Source organism: Anopheles merus, chromosome 2L (assembly GCF_017562075.2).
Source record: "Anopheles merus strain MAF chromosome 2L, AmerM5.1, whole genome shotgun sequence".
Classification (NCBI taxonomy): Eukaryota; Metazoa; Arthropoda; class Insecta; order Diptera; family Culicidae; genus Anopheles; species Anopheles merus.
Window position 1 is genome coordinate 2,462,728 of NC_054083.1, and position 22,020 is coordinate 2,484,747.

A 22,020-nucleotide genomic window follows, 5' to 3' on the forward strand; every position below is an offset into this window, starting at 1 on the left:
TCTTGTTTGATGACATTACTCGAGAATATATTAGAAAATATCTCTGCAATAGTTCTTCTGTTTGACTAAACGACCCGCACCAGCAAAGTCCAGACCGCGGGCCAAATATGGCCCGACGCAACATTAGATCCAGCCCGCGAAGAGATTTGTCCATTGGTTTAATTCATAGCTTCTAGTGCAAATTTTAGCTATTTTTTCCTGCAAACGCAATACCCTAAATTTGCCCCACAGCATGTTCTGCCGGATTCACTGCTGTAGAACCTAGACGTTGGTATCTGTCGGAAGTAGCCTCATAACCCAAATAACCAAGATACCGAAAACGTCACCAATTTCTTGTACTAAAAATTATGTTCCATCAAACAAAGCCAAAACACAATCAGTTTGGTGGGTTTGCAGCCACATTAGCGGCCACTTCAATATTGTTGAAGTCAGTTTTTTATGCACGGGTAATTTTTTCGCTCTTCGCGAATGGACACTATCATTTCGCTGGTGTTGCAGTCCGCCGAGACTGCAGCCTCTTCGCACACTCGATGCTTTCCGGGAACTGACAGCATTCGATGTATAGCGAATATAGTCGTCTCTTTCTCTCTCTCTCGTGCATGATCCATTACGATCGGGGATCCTGCGATGTAACGAACACTCGGGATCTTATCTGCACCAGCAATAGACGTGGCTAGCGCGCGCGGCACCGTATTCCTTTTACTTTTATCATTTGATCGTTTTTATATATATGTTTGTTAAAATAAAGTACAAGTCAACAACAACATAAAAGTGGCGACGAGTTTAAGTGGAAACGGTCAACGACAAGTAGGGAAACGCCGCAGAATGTCCAGCCCAGAAGAGACGCCGATCATCGAGGAGCAACGTCGTCTCTCACAAAATGGGGTCCTGAACACAGGGTTCATTCACCCCCAGCCACCGCAGCACACGCCATCGGATTCATCGCCGCTGCAGCAAACGCTGCAGCTTTTACAACAGCAATTGGCCCAACAGCAGCAGCAAATGGCACAGCAACAGCAACTGTTATCGCAGCTCGTGCAACAACAACAGCAGCAGCAGCCACCGACCCCCGATCTGCAATTTGTGCCAAAACCGAGCAACCCGGAGTTGATACTGGAAGCCCTCGCCGGTAATATTAGTGAGTTCCGGTACGATCCAGAAGCGGGAGTAACATTCGAATCATGGTACACGCGGTATGTAGATTTGTTTCGTGAAGATGCTTCCCGCTTGGATGACGCCGCCAAGGTTCGACTCCTGGGACGTAAGCTTGGAACCGCTGAACACGCCCGGTTTAGTAATTTTATTTTACCGCGTGCACCGCGAGATTTCAGCTTCAACGAAATGGTGGAAAAGCTTACCGTCCTGTTCGGCAAAATGGAGTCGGTATTAAGCAAACGCTTCAAGTGTCTTAATATTACCAAAACGCGCACCGAGGATCTGCTAGCATTTACCTGTCGAGTTAATAAAGCGTGCGTCGATGCAGAATTTTCTTCGATGACGGAGGAAGATTTTAAGTGCCTCATCCTCGTATGCGGATTAAAGGACGAAAGCGTACAGGAGATAAGAATGAAACTGTTAGCCGCCATTGAAGACAGGAAGAACGCCACCCTAGAGCAGCTAGCAGCAGATTGTCAACGTTTAGTGCGTGTAAAAGCTGATAGCGCTATGATCGCTACGGACACTAGTGAGCGAGTACAGGCAGTGCAAGCCAGAAACAACCGCCAGTGGCATCGAAATACCAACAACGAGCGCTACCCCAAACCAGCACCCCGAAACGAAGCCTCCAAACCCCGCACCCTGTGCTGGCTTTGTGGTGCTGCCAATGTGCTGCATTGGACCCGGGACTGCACCTACAGAACCAACAAGTGCCGAGATTGTGGACGTACAGGTCATCGAGAGGGTTTCTGCAACTCGTCACAACGGCGCAGAGGACGACCGCGATTCGATCATCGCCGTGCAGTGTCATCGCGAGTAGTACGTGTCAACGTATGCAGCGTGCAGCAGAAGCGGAAATTTGTCAGCATACCCATCGGAGAGAAGCCAGCTCGACTACAGCTAGACACCGGATCGGACATCACTGTCATTAACCAGCAACTATGGAAGCAGTTGGGTAAGCCTCACCTCAACCCACCCAAGGTAAGAGCGAAAGCAGCTACTGGTGAAGTTTTCGGCCTTCAAGGTGAGTTTGAAGCGAACGTGAGCATTAATAATACCACCAAGCAAGCGACAATTCGCGTGTCAAAAGCGGATGTGTCATTGTTCGGGGCTGATTTAATTCATCTATTCGGCTTGGGGACCGTCCCGATGGATAGCTATTGCAATCACATAGCCACAGCTGAACCACGATCCTGGGAGAAAGAATTTCCTTCGCTTTTTAGTGGAACGGGCCTGTGCACCAAGGCACAAATTCACCTAGAGCTGCAACAAGGGAGCAGACCAGTTTTTCGACCGAAACGTCCGGTTGCATACGCGATGGAAGATGCTGTAAATAAAGAGTTGGATCGGCTTGAGAATCTAGGCATCATCAGTTCCTGCGACTATTCGGATTGGGCAGCACCAGTCGTAGTGGTTCGAAAGGCGAACGGCAAAATACGGCTTTGCGGAGACTATAGCACCGGACTCAATGCAGCATTACACCCGCACGAATATCCGCTTCCTTTACCCCAGGACATTTTTTCTAAGCTAGCCCGTTGCGTAATATTTTCACAAATTGATTTATCCGATGCATTTTTGCAGGTAGAAATAGAAGCAAAGAGCCGACCCCTGCTGACAATTAATACGCATCGTGGTCTATACCATTACAACAGGCTTCCTCCAGGCATAAAAGTGGCCCCTGGTGCTTTTCAGCAGATAATGGATAAAATGCTCGCCGGGGTAAATGGAGTATCTGCTTACATGGATGACGTAATAGTTGGAGGGAAAACACAGGAAGAGCATGATGCAGCTCTTGAAGAAACGCTGAAGCGCATAAGGGACTATGGGTTTACCATCCGGAGTGAAAAGTGCGCATTCAACAAGTCGGAAATACGCTACTTGGGGCATATCATCGACAGCCGAGGCCTACGACCCGACCCGGCAAAGATCGACGCCATCAAAAATTTGCCAGCTCCAAAAGATGTAACAGGCGTTCGATCATCCATCGGTGCGATAAATTTTTATGCCAAGTTTATCCCCAACATGCGTAACTTGCGCTACCCATTGGATAAGTTGCTGCTAGCCGGAAGTGTGTTCCAGTGGACACCCGAATGTCAGAAAGCTTTTGACCAATTTAAAGCCCTCTTGTCCACGGAGCTCTTGCTCACACACTACGATCCAACGCGCGACATAGTTGTGTCCGCCGATGCATCATCAGTTGGCTTAGGAGCAACGCTATGCCACAAGTACCCAGACGGATCCCTAAAAGTGGTACAACACGCATCCAGAGCACTCAGCAAGGCGGAGATTGGTTATAGCCAAATCGACAGAGAAGGACTGGCAATAATTTTCGCTGTAACCAAATTTCATCCCATGATATACGGTCGTCATTTCACACTGCAGACCGACCACCGACCATTGGTACGCATATTTGGCAGTAAGAAAGGAATTCCGACATACACAGCAAACCGGCTGCAGAGGTTTGCACTAACTCTTCAGCTGTATGACATGGACATCGAGTATGTAGCAACAGGCTCATTTGGAAACGCCGATGTGTTATCTCGGCTCATACATCATCACGCCAAACCTGAAGCTGAATACGTCATCGCCAGCCTGGAGTTAGAAAACGACTTAAGGTCAGTTGCCATTAATGCGCTTAGCTCATTTCCTTTATGTTTTAGAGACGTTGAGACAGCTACGCAGACTGACCCCTTGCTCCGGAAAGTCCATAAGTACGTGCAGGACGGTTGGCCGCATGATGTTTCATTCGGAGCAGATTTGGCACGGTAGCACAATAGGAAAGAATCGCTCTCAACCGTTGAGGGGTGTATACTTTTCGGGGAGAGAGTGGTCATCCCGGAGAAACTGCGTTCCCGTTGTTTGCTGCAGCTGCACAAGGGTCATCCGGGGATGCAGAGAATGAAGGCGATTGCGAGAAGCTACCTGTATTGGCCAATGATCGACGACGATATTGTGAGCTACGTGGCATCTTGTGGATCCTGTTTGGCAGCCGCTAAAGCACCCCCTCGAGCAACACCTGCGACATGGCCAACACCATCGGGCGCCTGGCATAGAGTACACGTGGACTATGCTGGGCCACTGGAAGGGTATTACTTTTTAGTGGTGGTTGACGCTTTCTCCAAGTGGCCTGAAATCTACAAAACTACGAGTACAACAACATCTGCCACCATCTCCATGTTACGGAACATTTTCGCTCGCTTCGGTATGCCTGAAACGTTAGTCAGCGACAACGGTCCGCAATTTACCAGCGCCTTGTTTGCGGAGTTTTGCAACAGCAGCGGGATCGAGCACATCACGACAGCACCGTTCCATCCGCAATCAAATGGACAGGCGGAGCGGTTCGTCGATACGCTGAAACGAGCACTGCGGAAGATCCAGAGCGACGAGACGTCCCTTGATGAGGCCCTGGAATTGTTTCTCATGACGTACCGATCGACACCAAACGCGCAGTTGAGCCAGCAGAAATCTCCAGCTGAGGAAATGTTCGGCCGCCCCATCAGGACAGCACTGGAGCTGTTGCGGCCCCCATCATCACACCCCATATAACCAAGATACCGAAAACGCCACCAATTTCTTGTACTAAAAATCCAGTTCCATCAAACAAAGCTAAAAAACTATCAGTTTGGTGGGTTAAGCCACACGGCCACAGAAGCAGCCACCACTTCAATTTTGTTGAAGTCAGATTTTTATGCACGGGCAATTTATTTGCTCAACATGTTTCACCTGTGTTAAAAATGTTATTTATTTGTGCAAAGGAAGCAATTAAACGTGTGTGTTTAAGTTGGTTTGTTGTAAAACATTCATGTGTAATATGTGTATATGTGTGTTTGTTTACTTGCGAATGAACTCTTCCATTTCGCTGGTCAGTGCATAGTTTATAGACTAATAATATTGCTGAAGTTGAAGTGCAGTGATGTAAGTGAATGAATTTAATCAACCGAGGAGTTAAAATCCTGTCCAGCATATTGACCTAAGCCAAACCTTGACCAAACTTTTCCTCAAAGCATTTTTGGAAAAGGTGGGTTAAGGGTGGACAAGATAAATACATCGGATCGGAACTGGCAGCTCCGATTGTTCTAAAATTTGGTGGGTTAACGACTGAATCGACCACCACAAACCCACGTGGGTTTGAAGTGGTTTTACAGTGGGTTAAGGACGATTTGGTTATTTGGGACTCACTATCTCCTTCCTCATTTATTTCAGTGCGAAGTTTTCAACCTGGCGATCTCGTTTCTACAAAATCTTTCTATAGAAACTCATGGAAGTGGATACCGGGAAAGATCGTTCGTAGCTGTGGACGCGTTATGTATGACGTCATTGCGAGTGATGGACGTTTACTTCGGCGCCACATAAACCAAATCAGGCGTCGTGCGGTAGCCCATGCACCTGAGGGACATCAGCTGCCGCTTGATGTACTGTTAGAAGAATGATCTTCTTCTTCTTCCCGACCAGAGCCAACCCAGCCGGAGCTGGAACCAATCGTAAGCGAGCCAACAGCGCTTTCACGGTCATCGCCCGCTTATTCATCACTAGCAGCGACGACCCCGATGGATGTTCCTTTGACGACATCCAGCTCGCTACCTCCTGCCGACCTCGACAACCGTCACGGAGGTAGGACCGACCAGCGCCTGATAGATTTGCCACGCAGGTCTTCTCGAGTAAGAAGACTTCCGCGTCGGCTCGGAGCCTATCAGCTCATTTAGCCGGGGGAGATGTTGCAGTCCGCCGAGACTGCAGCCTCTTCGCACACTCGATGCTTTCCGGGAACTGACAGCATTCGATGTATAGCGAATATAGTCGTCTCTTTCTCTCTCTCTCGTGCATGATCCATTACGATCGGGGATCCTGCGATGTAACGAACACTCGGGATCTTATCTGCACCAGCAATAGACGTGGCTAGCGCGCGCGGCACCGTATTCCTTTTACTTTTATCATTTGATCGTTTTTATATATATGTTTGTTAAAATAAAGTACAAGTCAACAACAACATAAAAGCTGGTCAGTGCATAGTTTATAGACTAAAAATATTGGTGAAGTTGAAGTGCAGTGATGTACGTGAATGAATTTAATCAATCGAGGAGTTAAAACCCAAATAACCAAGATACGGAAAACACCACCAATTTTCTGAACTAAAAATCCAGTTGCATCGAACAAAGCCAAAAAACTGTCAGTTTGGTGGGTTAAACCACACATCTACAGAAGCGGCCACTTCAATGTTTGTTAGAGTCAGTTTTTTTTTTAGCACGGGTAATTCATTTACTCAACATGTATCACCCCAAAATGTGTTTAATTGTGCAAAGGAAGCTATAAAACTTGTGTGTTTAGGTTCATTTGTTCTAAAACATATTTGTGTAAGATGTGTATATGTGTGTTTGTTTACTAGCGAATGGATTCTTTCATTTCGCTGATCAGTGCACAGTTTATTTATTAATAATATTGCCGAAGTTATGCTATGATGTAAGTGAATGAGTTAAAGTAATCGATGTGTTAATATCATGTTCAGCATGTTGACCTTAGCCCGCACATGATCTATCTTTTTCTCGTCAACATGTTTGGAAAAGGTAGGCCAAGCGTGGGCAAGGTCAATACATCTTATTACAACTGACAGCTCCAATTGTTCTAAAATTTGGTGGGTTAACGACTGAATCGACCCCCACTAACCCACGTGGGTTTGAAGTGGCTTTATACGGACGTCACACGAAGCGTAAACTAAATTTCAGCCATACAACCCTATAATCTTTTGACAGGAAGTTTACGCTCTCCCATACAAATCAAGCGTAAACTTTTTGAGTTTACGCCTCGTGTGACGTCCGTGTGACCCACTGTAATTTGGTGGTCCGTGTGGTTAAGGCCGATTTGGTTATTTGGGAATCCTGTTTAGCATATTGACCTTACCCGGCGCTCTAGCACCAATCGAACACGATATCGAACATGAAAAATGTATGGAATTTGACATGTTTGTCTTGTTTGTTTGTTTGTGTCTGACAGTGCACCTCCATATGATTATATGAGTTTGTTCGTGTCGGATGTCGTGTTCGATTGGTGCCAGAGCGCAGCCTTAGCCAACACTTGACCAAACTTTTCCTCAAAGCTGGAAAAGCTGGGTTTAGGGTGGGCAAGATAAATACATCGGATCGGAACTAGCAGCTCCGATTGTTCTAAAATTTGGTGGGTTAACGACTGAATCGACCACCACAAACCCACGTAGGTTTGAAGTGGCTTTTCAGTGGCTTAAGACCGATTTGGTTATTTGGGAACAGCACCACCTTATCACCGAACGTTTGGCGATTTCCCATAACGTCCTGCAAGGCGTGATCGAGGACGCGAGCTTCTAGATCAGGGGTCTTCAAACTCCGTGTCTCCGCTTGCGGCCCTCAAGGGCCTTTAATGCGGCCCGCGATGATTGGGTAAAGGTTAAATTAAATAGCTATCTTTTCTATCTAATTATTCAAATTTTTTTTGTACTTCTGAAAGACGAAAATCTGGATTCAATAAAATAAAGCTGCAGAAATTTGATATATTTTGTTAGTATTCCGGTCCGAAAAAATGAGTGTATTTTTTGAGTGATTTGAGTGACGCTACCACGCAAACAATGAGACCCCAAATTTTGAGTGATTCAGGCCGAGGGGTATGAGGAACCTTGAGGAAGCAAGGAGAAACGCGCTGCGATGAGAGTTCGCATTCTGTTTTACACGCGCGCTTCACTATCACCAATACAAATACCGTGCTTTGACGAGCCGTCTGTGAATATGTGTGTCTTCTTTCAGCGAGCTCCACTCAACCCCCTCCTACACGTACAAAACCACCAGTACAGCACGACGCTTTGCCGGAGATGGTTGAAACGGTGAAACGGTGTTGAAACGTTTGGGACGAGAGAGAACGTGTATGGAGCAAGCCACCGTTTTTATAGCTGCTCTAGCTTTGTGTGCAGTCCCTGCCTAACTAGCCCGCTAAACATTTTTGGTCGGTAGTTCTAGGTGTGCGCACCAGATGGTGCTCTAGTCGCTACAACCCGCTGCGCAAAGCGACGGAAGAAATCAAGGCGTTCGGAGAATTTTATCATCCCGCTGTGCAAAGCGACGGAAGAAATCATGCCGTTGGGAGAATTTTATCATGCCTTCTTTTTCTCTCCAACGGAAAATTTGTCAAGCAGCTCGTCGAGCTACCCGTCCCTGGCTCCGCCTCATACCCCTCGCCTGAGCGCGCTGTCGAAGGTTTGGATGTGTTGGTGCGTCAGACGGCCAATCGTTGTCAGCCGTCGTCCGTGCTTTTTCCCACCATAGCGCTATCTCTTTCTCGCGTGTGGTCAATGCTCATGAGTTGCTGTGGCGCTCAAAAAAGCCGTTAACAAACATTGCGGCGATGAAGTTTAATTTTCAAAAATCAAACCAAACAAGCGCAATGAGTTTAAACGCTGCAATGTAAAAATGACTACGGAATCGCTAGCTCACGCTAGAGGGTTTGCTGAGCAACGTGCAAAACCCTTATTCGCATTAACACATTCAGCCCGGCGCTGATTTTCATCAACTTTCCTTTCCGCCGGCATCTAGAACGCAAGCTGATTGTAAAACCGGCATACTGGAAAGTTCACTGGCAGTCCCTGGGGCCTGCCATCGAACTGAACGTGTGAAGCATTCAGCTGTTACACTAAGCTTTTGCTTTCGTATGGTATAGATTACACAGATCTGCTGAGCCGTCTGCGCAAAGGTGTGAGTGTGCGTGTGTGTACAAAACTGTCGCCGAATGTATACTCGTCCGGAATGTTATGATCCATCGGTCAAAGAAAAGAAGGTGTTCATGAAAGGGGGAATCGGGGGCCCTAGGCGGAAAGACGAGTTGAGGCCCGGGATGACCGGGAGGAGGGGGTACTGAGACACAGCTGTTGAAAGATTAAACAGTATACTTAAATTGCCGGCAGATGGGGGGGGGGGTGGCCATGGGACCCTACGATCATCGGTCACAGGCCCTACTATTATTGCCGGCATGAGGGGGAAGGGGGGGGGGGGCAAATGGTTCTCCAGCCACGGGGCCCCAACGACCATCTTTCCGCGGGCCCTTGTCGCTAATACTTTGTCCACTTGTAAACATACGCCATACTACATACTAGAGATCTTCGGCGACCGCCTAGTCCGCCTACCGGTAGATCCACGGCTGGTTCATGACGGTGTTTTTTTTATTGTAGAGTGCATCCTTTCCCTGCCTGCAGCGTATGCATCGTGCAGGAGAGAGTGTGGCAGTATGCAAGTTGCCCGGTGGATAGGAGCGATCCCGCGGCACCTCATTCTTCACATCGTCCGCCGTAGCAAGAGCTGACTATCCGGCTACGTGGTACTCAAGTCCTGAAAAGGCCGACATGATCGCGTAGGCCATAATGACAATAATAATAATAATAATAATAATAATAATAATAATAATAATAATAATAATAGTAATAATAATTATAATAATAATAATAATAATAATAATAATAATAATAATAATAAGAACTTAGCATAACAGTCCACACCCGGGGAAGAGTTTGTCTTGACTTTGTTGCTGCCGGGTGTCCGCGACGCGGTGGCGCGACAAATCAACGGAATGCTATCGACCAAAACATGAACCTACCGATCCGAACTCATTCCAAGGCATTGCCGGCAATCGGCGTCATGATAATGACTACAAACCAACAAGCCACCAGATTCTGGACGGACAGGTGCAGCACCATACGCGCACCGTAATAAACAAATCCAGAATCATCTTTTGTATGAATTCAATTCAAGTTTTGTTTCCAGTTGCGTCCGCTAGCTGAATTGGAAAGAAATGTTTATTTGTAAATGTTAAGTGATTGGCCATAATTGGCCTTATCACTGATCTTATAAACTAAACTTATAATAACATAAAGCATCACGGTACAATGTAACATCAGCACAAAATAAATAACAAAGAGTATCACAACAAGAAAAACAGGTTAACCTAGGGAATTCCAGTCGAAAGAGTCATAGTGCGCATTAAATCGGATAGCCATCGCAGTCAAAGGTTCATTATCGCTATATGCACGTCTAGTTTGGTCAACTCTTAGTAGCCTAAAGTTTCTTAAAATACGAGCAGGTACGTGGATATTAACTCTAGCTAAAAGGTCCGGTGAATCTATCTCTCCTAGGATGATTTTTTTCATGAACAATATTTGCGCCGTTTCGCGACGAATAGCGAGAGATTCGAGTCCAAAAATTAAACACCGGGCATGATAACTAGGTCTCGCTGCTACGTTACGCCAGGGTGTGAACCGTAAGACCAAACGGGTGAATTTTCACTCGAAACACCACCAATTTTCTGAACTAAAAATCCAGTTGCATCGAACAAAGCCAAAAAACTGTCAGTTTGGTGGGTTAAACCACACATCTACAGAAGCGGCCACTTCAATGTTTGTTAGAGTCAGTTTTGTTTATGCACGGGTAATTCATTTACTCAACATGTGTTTAATTGTGCAAAGGAAGCTATAAAACTTGTGTGTTTAGGTTCATTTGTTCTAAAACATATTTGTGTAAGATGTGTATATGTGTGTTTGTTTACTAGCGAATGGATTCTTTCATTTCGCTGATCAGTGCACAGTTTATTTATTAATAATATTGCCGAAGTTATGCTATGATGTAAGTGAATGAGTTAAAGTAATCGATGTGTTAATATCATGTTCAGCATGTTGACCTTAGCCCGCACATGATCTATCTTTTTCTCGTCAACATGTTTGGAAAAGGTAGGCCAAGCGTGGGCAGGTCAATACATCTTATTACAACTGACAGCTCCAATTGTTCTAAAATTTGGTGGGTTAACGACTGAATCGACCCCCACTAACCCACGTGGGTTTGAAGTGGCTTTATACGGACGTCACACGAAGCGTAAACTAAATTTCAGCCATACAACCCTATAATCTTTTGACAGGAAGTTTACGCTCTCCCATACAAATCAAGCGTAAACTTTTTGAGTTGACGCCTCGTGTGACGTCCGTGTGACCCACTGTAATTTGGTGGTCCGTGTGGTTAAGGCCGATTTGGTTATTTGGGAATCCTGTTTAGCATATTGACCTTACCCGGCGCTCTAGCACCAATCGAACACGACATCGAACATGAAAATGTATGGAATTTGACATGTTTGTCTTGTTTGTTTGTTTGTGTCTGACAGTGCACCTCCATATGATTATATGAGTTTGTTCGTGTCGGATGTCGTGTTCGATTGGTGCCAGAGCGCAGCCTTAGCCAACACTTGACCAAACTTTTCCTCAAAGCTGGAAAAGCTGGTTTAGGGTGGGCAAGATAAATACATCGGATCGGAACTAGCAGCTCCGATTGTTCTAAAATTTGGTGGTTAACGACTGAATCGACCACCACAAACCCACGTAGGTTTGAAGTGGCTTTTCAGTGGCTTAAGACCGATTTGGTTATTTGGGAACAGCACCACCTTATCACCGAACGTTTGGCGATTTCCCATAACGTCCTGCAAGGCGTGATCGAGGACGCGAGCTTCTAGATCAGGGTCTTCAAACTCCGTGTCTCCGCTTGCGGCCCTCAAGGGCCTTTAATGCGGCCCGCGATGATTGGGTAAAGGTTAAATTAAATAGCTATCTTTTCTATCTAATTATTCAAATTTTTTTTGTACTTCTGAAAGACGAAAATCTTGATTCGATAAAATAAAGCTGCAGAAATTTGATATATTTTGTTAGTATTCCGGTCCGAAAAAATGAGTGTATTTTTGAGTGATTTGAGTGACGCTACCACGCAAACAATGAGACCCCAAATTTGAGTGATTCAGGCCGAGGGGTATGAGGAACCTTGAGGAAGCAAGGAGAAACGCGCTGCGATGAGAGTTCGCATTCTGTTTTACACACGCGCGCTTCACTATCACCAATACAAATACCGTGCTTTGACGAGGCGTCTGTGAATATCTGTGTCTTCTTTCAGCGAGCTCCACTCAACCCCTCCTACACGTACAAAACCACCAGTACAGCACGACGCTTTGCCGGAGATGGTTGAAACGGTGAAACGGTGTTGAAACGTTTAGGACGAGAGAGAACGTGTATGGAGCAAGCCACCGTTTTTATAGCTGCGGTGAAGGATGCTACCGCTGCTTGTCCTGCTCTAGCTTTGTGTGCAGTCCCTGCCTAACTAGCCGCTAAACATTTTGGTCGGTAGTTCTAGGTGTGCGCACCAGATGGTGCTCTAGTCGCTACAACCCGCTGCGCAAGCGACGAAGAAATCAAGGCGTCCGGAGAATTTTATCATCCGCTGTGCAAAGCGACGGAAGAAATCATGCCGTTGGGAGAATTTTATCATGCCTTCTTTTTCTCTCCACGGCAAATTTGTCAAGCAGCTCGTCGAGCTACCCGTCCCTGGCTCCGCCTCATACCCCTCGCCTGAGCGCGCTGTCGAAGGTTTGGATGTGTTGGTGCGTCAGACGGCCAATCGTTGTCAGCCGTCGTCCGTGCTTTTTCCCACCATAGCGCTATCTCTTTCTCGCGTGTGGTCAATGCTCATGAGTTGCTGTGGCGCTCAAAAAAGCCGTTAACAAACATTGCGGCGATGAAGTTTAATTTTCAAAAATCAAACCAAACAAGCGCAATGAGTTTAAACGCTGCAATGTAAAAATGACTACGGAATCGCTAGCTCACGCTAGAGGGTTTGCTGTGCAACGTGCTTAAAACCCTTATTCGCATTAACACATTCAGCACCGAACGTTTGGCGATTTCCCATAACGTCCTGCAAGGCGTGATCGAGGACGCGAGCTTCTAGATCAGGGTCTTCAAACTCCGTGTCTCCGCTTGCGGCCCTCAAGGGCCTTTAATGCGGCCCGCGATGATTGGGTAAAGGTTAAATTAAATAGCTATCTTTTCTATCTAATTATTCAAATTTTTTTGTACTTCTGAAAGACGAAAATCTGGATTCAATAAAATAAAGCTGCAGAAATTTGATAATTTTGTTAGTATTCCGGTCGAAAAATGAGTGTTTTTTTGAGTGATTTGAGTGACGCTACCACGAAAACAATGAGACCCAAATTTTGAGTGATTCAGGCCGAGGGGTATGAGGAACCTTGAGGAAGCAAGGAGAAACGCGCTGCGATGAGAGTTCGCATTCTGTTTTACACGCGCGCTTCACTATCACCAATACAAATACCGTGCTTTGACGAGCCGTCTGTGAATATGTGTGTCTTCTTTCAGCGAGCTCCACTCAACCCCCTCCTACACGTACAAAACCACCAGTACAGCACGACGCTTTGCCGGAGATGGTTGAAACGTGAAACGGTGTTGAAACGTTTGGGACGAGAGAGAACGTGTATGGAGCAAGCCACCGTTTTTATAGCTGCTCTAGCTTTGTGTGCAGTCCCTGCAACTAGCCCGCTAAACATTTTTGGTCGGTAGTTCTAGGTGTGCGCACCAGATGGTGCTCTAGTCGCTACAACCCGCTGCGCAAGCGACGGAAGAAATCAAGGCGTTCGGAGAATTTTATCATCCCGCTGTGCAAAGCGACGGAAGAAATCATGCCGTTGGGAGAATTTTATCATGCCTTCTTTTTCTCCCAACGGAAAATTTGTCAAGCAGCTCGTCGAGCTACCCGTCCCTGGCTCCGCCTCATACCCCTCGCCTGAGCGCGCTGTCGAAGGTTTGGATGTGTTGGTGCGTCAGACGGCCAATCGTTGTCAGCCGTCGTCCGTGCTTTTTCCCACCATAGCGCTATCTCTTTCTCGCGTGTGGTCAATGCTCATGAGTTGCTGTGGCGCTCAAAAAAGCCGTTAACAAACATTGGCGGCGATGAAGTTTAATTTTCAAAAATCAAACCAACAAGCGCAATGAGTTTAAACGCTGCAATGTAAAAATGACTACGGAATCGCTAGCTCACGCTAGGGTTTGCTGAGCAACGTGCAAAACCCTTATTCGCATTAACACATTCAGCCCGGCGCTGATTTTCATCAACTTTCCTTTCCGCCGGCATCTAGAACGCAAGCTGATTGTAAAACCGGCATACTGGAAAGTTCACTGGCAGTCCCTGGGGCCTGCCATCGAACTGAACGTGTGAAGCATTCAGCTGTTACACTAAGCTTTTGCTTTCGTATGGTATAGATTACACAGATCTGCTGAGCCGTCTGCGCAAAGGTGTGAGTGTGCGTGTGTGTACAAAACTGTCGCCGAATGTATACTCGTCCGGAATGTTATGATCCATCGGTCAAAGAAAAGAAGGTGTTCATGAAAGGGGGAATCGGGGGCCCTAGGCGGAAAGACGAGTTGAGGCCCGGGATGACCGGGAGGAGGGGTACTGAGACACAGCTGTTGAAAGATTAAACAGTATACTTAAATTGCCGGCAGATGGGGGGGGGGGTGGCCATGGGACCCTACGATCATCGGTCACAGGCCCTACTATTATTGCCGGCATGAGGGGGAAGGGGGGGGGGGCAAATGGTTCTCCAGCCACGGGGCCCCAACGACCATCTTTCCGCGGGCCCTTGTCGCTAATACTTTGTCCACTTGTAAACATACGCCATACTACATACTAGAGATCTTCGGCGACCGCCTAGTCCGCCTACCGGTAGATCCACGGCTGGTTCATGACGGTGTTTTTTTTATTGTAGAGTGCATCCTTTCCCCTGCCTGCAGCGTATGCATCGTGCAGGAGAGAGTGTGGCAGTATGCAAGTTGCCCGGTGGATAGGAGCGATCCCGCGGCACCTCATTCTTCACATCGTCCGCCGTAGCAAGAGCTGACTATCCGGCTACGTGGTACTCAAGTCCTGAAAAGGCCGACATGATCGCGTAGGCCATAATGACAATAATAATAATAATAATAATAATAATAATAATAATAATAATAATAATAATATAATAATAATAATATAATAATAATAATAATAATAATAATAATAATAATAATAAGAACTTAGCATAACAGTCCACACCCGGGAAGAGTTTGTCTTGACTTTGTTGCTGCCGGGTGTCCGCGACGCGGTGGCGCGACAAATCAACGGAATGCTATCGACCAAAACATGAACCTACCGATCCGAACTCATTCCAAGGCATTGCCGGCAATCGGCGTCATGATAATGACTACAAACCAACAAGCCACCAGATTCTGGACGGACAGGTGCAGCACCATACGCGCACCGTAATAAACAAATCCAGAATCATCTTTTGTATGAATTCAATTCAAGTTTTGTTTCCAGTTGCGTCCGCTAGCTGAATTGGAAAGAAATGTTTATTTGTAAATGTTAAGTGATTGGCCATAATTGGCCTTATCACTGATCTTATAAACTAAACTTATAATAACATAAAGCATCACGGTACAATGTAACATCAGCACAAAATAAATAACAAAGAGTATCACAACAAGAAAAACAGGTTAACCTAGGGAATTCCAGTCGAAAGAGTCATAGTGCGCATTAAATCGGATAGCCATCGCAGTCAAAGGTTCATTATCGCTATATGCACGTCTAGTTTGGTCAACTCTTAGTAGCCTAAAGTTTCTTAAATACGAGCAGGTACGTGGATATTAACTCTAGCTAAAAGGTCCGGTGAATCTATCTCTCCTAGGATGATTTTTTTCATGAACAATATTTGCGCCGTTTCGCGACGAATAGCGAGAGATTCGAGTCCAAAAATTAAACACCGGGCATGATAACTAGGTCTCGCTGCTACGTTACGCCAGGGTGTGAACCGTAAGACCAAACGGTGAATTTTCACTCGAAACACCACCAATTTTCTGAACTAAAAATCCAGTTGCATCGAACAAAGCCAAAAAACTGTCAGTTTGGTGGGTTAAACCACACATCTACAGAAGCGGCCACTTCAATGTTGTTAGAGTCAGTTTTGTTTATGCACGGGTAATTCATTTACTCAACATGTGTTTAATTGTGCAAAGGAAGCTATAAAACTTGTGTGTTTAGGTTCATTTGTTCTAAAACATATTTGTGTAAGATGTGTATATGTGTGTTTGTTTACTAGCGAATGGATTCTTTCATTTCGCTGATCAGTGCACAGTTTATTTATTAATAATATTGCCGAAGTTATGCTATGATGTAAGTGAATGAGTTAAAGTAATCGATGTGTTAATATCATGTTCAGCATGTTGACCTTAGCCCGCACATGATCTATCTTTTTCTCGTCAACATGTTTGGAAAAGGTAGGCCAAGCGTGGGCAAGGTCAATACATCTTATTACAACTGACAGCTCCAATTGTTCTAAAATTTGGTGGGTTAACGACTGAATCGACCCCCACTAACCCACGTGGGTTTGAAGTGGCTTTATACGGACGTCACACGAAGCGTAAACTAAATTTCAGCCATACAACCCTATAATCTTTTGACAGGAAGTTTACGCTCTCCCATACAAATCAAGCGTAAACTTTTTGAGTTGACGCCTCGTGTGACGTCCGTGTGACCCACTGTAATTTGGTGGTCCGTGTGGTTAAGGCCGATTTGGTTATTTGGGAATCCTGTTTAGCATATTGACCTTACCCGGCGCTCTAGCACCAATCGAACACGACATCGAACATGAAAAATGTATGGAATTTGACATGTTTGTCTTGTTTGTTTGTTTGTGTCTGACAGTGCACCTCCATATGATTATATGAGTTTGTTCGTGTCGGATGTCGTGTTCGATTGGTGCCAGAGCGCAGCCTTAGCCAACACTTGACCAAACTTTTCCTCAAAGCTGGAAAAGCTGGGTTTAGGGTGGGCAAGATAAATACATCGGATCGGAACTAGCAGCTCCGATTGTTCTAAAATTTGGTGGGTTAACGACTGAATCGACCACCACAAACCCACGTAGGTTTGAAGTGGCTTTTCAGTGGCTTAAGACCGATTTGGTTATTTGGGAACAGCACCACCTTATCACCGAACGTTTGGCGATTTCCCATAACGTCCTGCAAGGCGTGATCGAGGACGCGAGCTTCTAGATCAGGGGTCTTCAAACTCCGTGTCTCCGCTTGCGGCCCTCAAGGGCCTTTAATGCGGCCCGCGATGATTGGGTAAAGGTTAAATTAAATAGCTATCTTTTCTATCTAATTATTCAAATTTTTTTTGTACTTCTGAAAGACGAAAATCTTGATTCGATAAAATAAAGCTGCAGAAATTTGATATATTTTGTTAGTATTCCGGTCCGAAAAAATGAGTGTATTTTTTGAGTGATTTGAGTGACGCTACCACGCAAACAATGAGACCCCAAATTTTGAGTGATTCAGGCCGAGGGGTATGAGGAACCTTGAGGAAGCAAGGAGAAACGCGCTGCGATGAGAGTTCGCATTCTGTTTTACACGCGCGCTTCACTATCACCAATACAAATACCGTGCTTTGACGAGGCGTCTGTGAATATCTGTGTCTTCTTTCAGCGAGCTCCACTCAACCCCCTCCTACACGTACAAAACCACCAGTACAGCACGACGCTTTGCCGGAGATGGTTGAAACGGTGAAACGGTGTTGAAACGTTTAGGACGAGAGAGAACGTGTATGGAGCAAGCCACCGTTTTTATAGCTGCGGTGAAGGATGCTACCGCTGCTTGTCCTGCTCTAGCTTTGTGTGCAGTCCCTGCCTAACTAGCCCGCTAAACATTTTTGGTCGGTAGTTCTAGGTGTGCGCACCAGATGGTGCTCTAGTCGCTACAACCCGCTGCGCAAAGCGACGGAAGAAATCAAGGCGTCCGGAGAATTTTATCATCCCGCTGTGCAAAGCGACGGAAGAAATCATGCCGTTGGGAGAATTTTATCATGCCTTCTTTTTCTCTCCAACGGCAAATTTGTCAAGCAGCTCGTCGAGCTACCCGTCCCTGGCTCCGCCTCATACCCCTCGCCTGAGCGCGCTGTCGAAGGTTTGGATGTGTTGGTGCGTCAGACGGCCAATCGTTGTCAGCCGTCGTCCGTGCTTTTTCCCACCATAGCGCTATCTCTTTCTCGCGTGTGGTCAATGCTCATGAGTTGCTGTGGCGCTCAAAAAAGCCGTTAACAAACATTGCGGCGATGAAGTTTAATTTTCAAAAATCAAACCAAACAAGCGCAATGAGTTTAAACGCTGCAATGTAAAAATGACTACGGAATCGCTAGCTCACGCTAGAGGGTTTGCTGTGCAACGTGCAAAACCCTTATTCGCATTAACACATTCAGCCCGGCGCTGATTTTCATCAACTTTCCTTTCCGCCGGCATCTAGAACGCAAGCTGATTGTAAAACCGGCATACTGGAAAGTTCACTGGCAGTCCCTGGGGCCTGCCATCGAACTGAACGTGTGAAGCATTCAGCTGTTACACTAAGCTTTTGCTTTCGTATGGTATAGATTACACAGATCTGCTGAGCCGTCTGCGCAAAGGTGTGAGTGTGCGTGTGTGTACAAAACTGTCGCCGAATGTATACTCGTCCGGAATGTTATGATCCATCGGTCAAAGAAAAGAAGGTGTTCATGAAAGGGGGAATCGGGGGCCCTAGGCGGAAAGACGAGTTGAGGCCCGGGATGACCGGGAGGAGGGGGTACTGAGACACAGCTGTTGAAAGATTAAACAGTATACTTAAATTGCCGGCAGATGGGGGGGAGGGTGGCCATGGGACCCTACGATCATCGGTCACAGGCCCTACTATTATTGCCGGCATGAGGGGGAAGGGGGGGGGGGCAAATGGTTCTCCAGCCACGGGGCCCCAACGACCATCTTTCCGCGGGCCCTTGTCGCTAATACTTTGTCCTCTTGTAAACATACGCCATACTACATACTAGAGATCTTCGGCGACCACCTAGTCCGCCTACCGGTAGATCCACGGCTGGTTCATGACGGTGTTTTTTTTATTGTAGAGTGCATCCTTTCCCCTGCCTGCAGCGTATGCATCGTGCAGGAGAGAGTGTGGCAGTATGCAAGTTGCCCGGTGGATAGGAGCGATCCCGCGGCACCTCATTCTTCACATCGTCCGCCGTAGCAAGAGCTGACTATCCGGCTACGTGGTACTCAAGTCCTGAAAAGGCCGACATGATCGCGTAGGCCATAATGACAATAATAATAATAATAATAATAATAATAATAATAATAATAATAATAATAATAATAATAATAATAAGAAGAAGAAGAAGAAGAAGAAGAAAAAGAACTTAGCATAACAGTCCACACCCGGGGAAGAGTTTGTCTTGACTTTGTTGCTGCCGGGTGTCCGCGGCGCGGTGGCGCGACAAATCAACGGAATGCTATCGACCAAAACATGAACCTACCGATCCGAACTCATTCCAAGGCATTGCCGGCAATCGGCGTCATGATAATGACTACAAACCAACAAGCCACCAGATTCTGGACGGACAGGTGCAGCACCATACGCGCACCGTAATAAACAAATCCAGAATCATCTTTTGTATGAATTCAATTCAAGTTTTGTTTCCAGTTGCGTCCGCTAGCTGAATTGGAAAGAAATGTTTATTTGTAAATGTTAAGTGATTGGCCATAATTGGCCTTATCACTGATCTTATAAACTAAACTTATAATAACATAAAGCATCACGGTACAATGTAACATCAGCACAAAATAAATAACAAAGAGTATCACAACAAGAAAAACAGGTTAACCTAGGGAATTCCAGTCGAAAGAGTCATAGTGCGCATTAAATCGGATAGCCATCGCAGTCAAAGGTTCATTATCGCTATATGCACGTCTAGTTTGGTCAACTCTTAGTAGCCTAAAGTTTCTTAAAATACGAGCAGGTACGTGGATATTAACTCTAGCTAAAAGGTCCGGTGAATCTATCTCTCCTAGGATGATTTTTTTCATGAACAATATTTGCGCCGTTTCGCGACGAATAGCGAGAGATTCGAGTCCAAAAATTAAACACCGGGCATGATAACTAGGTCTCGCTGCTACGTTACGCCAGGGTGTGAACCGTAAGACCAAACGGGTGAATTTTTTCTGCACTGACTCAATCTTATTCGACCATAACGACGACGATGGTCACCAAACTACTGAGGAGTATTCTAACCAAGATACCGAAAACGTCACCAATTTCTTGTACTAAAAATTATGTTCCATCAAACAAAGCCAAAACACAATCAGTTTGGTGGGTTTGCTGCCACATTAGCGGCCACTTCAATATTGTTGAAGTCAGTTTTTTATGCACGGGTAATTTTTTCGCTCTTCGCGAATGGACACTATCATTTCGCTGGTCAGTGCATAGTTTATAGACTAAAAATATTGCTGAAGTTGAAGTGCAGTGATGTACGTGAATGAATTTAATCAATCGAGGAGTTAAAACCCAAATAACCAAGATACGGAAAACACCACCAATTTTCTGAACTAAAAATCCAGTTGCATCGAACAAAGCCAAAAAACTGTCAGTTTGGTGGGTTAAACCACACATCTACAGAAGCGGCCACTTCAATGTTTGTTAGAGTCAGTTTTTTTATGCACGGGTAATTCATTTACTCAACATGTATCACCCCAAAATGTGTTTAATTGTGCAAAGGAAGCTATAAAACTTGTGTGTTTAGGTTCATTTGTTCTAAAACATATTTGTGTAAGATGTGTATATGTGTGTTTGTTTACTAGCGAATGGATTCTTTCATTTCGCTGATCAGTGCACAGTTTATTTATTAATAATATTGCCGAAGTTATGCTATGATGTAAGTGAATGAGTTAAAGTAATCGATGTGTTAATATCATGTTCAGCATGTTGACCTTAGCCCGCACATGATCTATCTTTTTCTCGTCAACATGTTTGGAAAAGGTAGGCCAAGCGTGGGCAAGGTCAATACATCTTATTACAACTGACAGCTCCAATTGTTCTAAAATTTGGTGGGTTAACGACTGAATCGACCCCCACTAACCCACGTGGGTTTGAAGTGGCTTTATACGGACGTCACACGAAGCGTAAACTAAATTTCAGCCATACAACCCTATAATCTTTTGACAGGAAGTTTACGCTCTCCCATACAAATCAAGCGTAAACTTTTTGAGTTTACGCCTCGTGTGACGTCCGTGTGACCCACTGTAATTTGGTGGTCCGTGTGGTTAAGGCCGATTTGGTTATTTGGGAATCCTGTTTAGCATATTGACCTTACCCGGCGCTCTAGCACCAATCGAACACGACATCGAACATGAAAAATGTATGGAATTTGACATGTTTGTCTTGTTTGTTTGTTTGTGTCTGACAGTGCACCTCCATATGATTATATGAGTTTGTTCGTGTCGGATGTCGTGTTCGATTGGTGCCAGAGCGCAGCCTTAGCCAACACTTGACCAAACTTTTCCTCAAAGCTGGAAAAGCTGGGTTTAGGGTGGGCAAGATAAATACATCGGATCGGAACTAGCAGCTCCGATTGTTCTAAAATTTGGTGGGCTAACGACTGAATCGACCACCACAAACACACGTAGGTTTGAAGTGGCTTTTCAGTGGCTTAAGACCGATTTGGTTATTTGGGAACAGCACCACCTTATCACCGAACGTTTGGCGATTTCCCATAACGTCCTGCAAGGCGTGATCGAGGACGCGAGCTTCTAGATCAGGGGTCTTCAAACTCCGTGTCTCCGCTTGCGGCCCTCAAGGGCCTTTAATGCGGCCCGCGATGATTGGGTAAAGGTTAAATTAAATAGCTATCTTTTCTATCTAATTATTCAAATTTTTTTTGTACTTCTGAAAGACGAAAATCTTGATTCGATAAAATAAAGCTGCAGAAATTTGATATATTTTGTTAGTATTCCGGTCCGAAAAAATGAGTGTATTTTTTGAGTGATTTGAGTGACGCTACCACGCAAACAATGAGACCCCAAATTTTGAGTGATTCAGGCCGAGGGGTATGAGGAAGCTTGAGGAAGCAAGGAGAAACGCGCTGCGATGAGAGTTCGCATTCTGTTTTACACGCGCGCTTCACTATCACCAATACAAATACCGTGCTTTGACGA

The 22,020-nt window shown here is 45.6% G+C and overlaps 2 protein-coding genes across 2 annotated transcripts; both read left to right on the plus strand.

Moving 5' to 3' along the window:
- The first annotated feature begins 55 nt into the window (after positions 1 to 55).
- On the plus strand, positions 56 to 3,938 carry LOC121594796 (uncharacterized protein K02A2.6-like). The gene is made up of 2 exons (XM_041918476.1): positions 56 to 1,193; positions 1,332 to 3,938. Exons 1-2 carry the CDS (start codon positions 826 to 828, stop codon positions 3,922 to 3,924), a joined length of 2,961 nt encoding a protein of 986 aa, XP_041774410.1. The 5' UTR covers positions 56 to 825; the 3' UTR covers positions 3,925 to 3,938.
- A 106-nt stretch (positions 3,939 to 4,044) lies between these two features.
- On the plus strand, positions 4,045 to 6,131 carry LOC121594797 (uncharacterized protein K02A2.6-like). The gene is made up of 2 exons (XM_041918477.1): positions 4,045 to 4,692; positions 5,331 to 6,131. Exons 1-2 carry the CDS (start codon positions 4,045 to 4,047, stop codon positions 5,583 to 5,585), a joined length of 903 nt encoding a protein of 300 aa, XP_041774411.1. The 3' UTR covers positions 5,586 to 6,131.
- Positions 6,132 to 22,020: the final 15,889 nt, after the last annotated feature.

Excerpts from the sequence above, each read along its gene's own strand:
- LOC121594796 (XM_041918476.1), top strand. The coding sequence starts at position 826 with ATGTCCAGCCCAGAAGAGACGCCGATCATCGAGGAGCAACGTCGTCTC. Across the intron at positions 1,194-1,331 it reads TTCGAATCATGGTACACGCG|CTTCAACGAAATGGTGGAAA; the intron begins GTATGTAGATTT and ends GCGAGATTTCAG.
- LOC121594797 (XM_041918477.1), top strand. The coding sequence starts at position 4,045 with ATGCAGAGAATGAAGGCGATTGCGAGAAGCTACCTGTATTGGCCAATG. Across the intron at positions 4,693-5,330 it reads TGCGGCCCCCATCATCACAC|TCACTATCTCCTTCCTCATT; the intron begins CCCATATAACCA and ends GTTATTTGGGAC.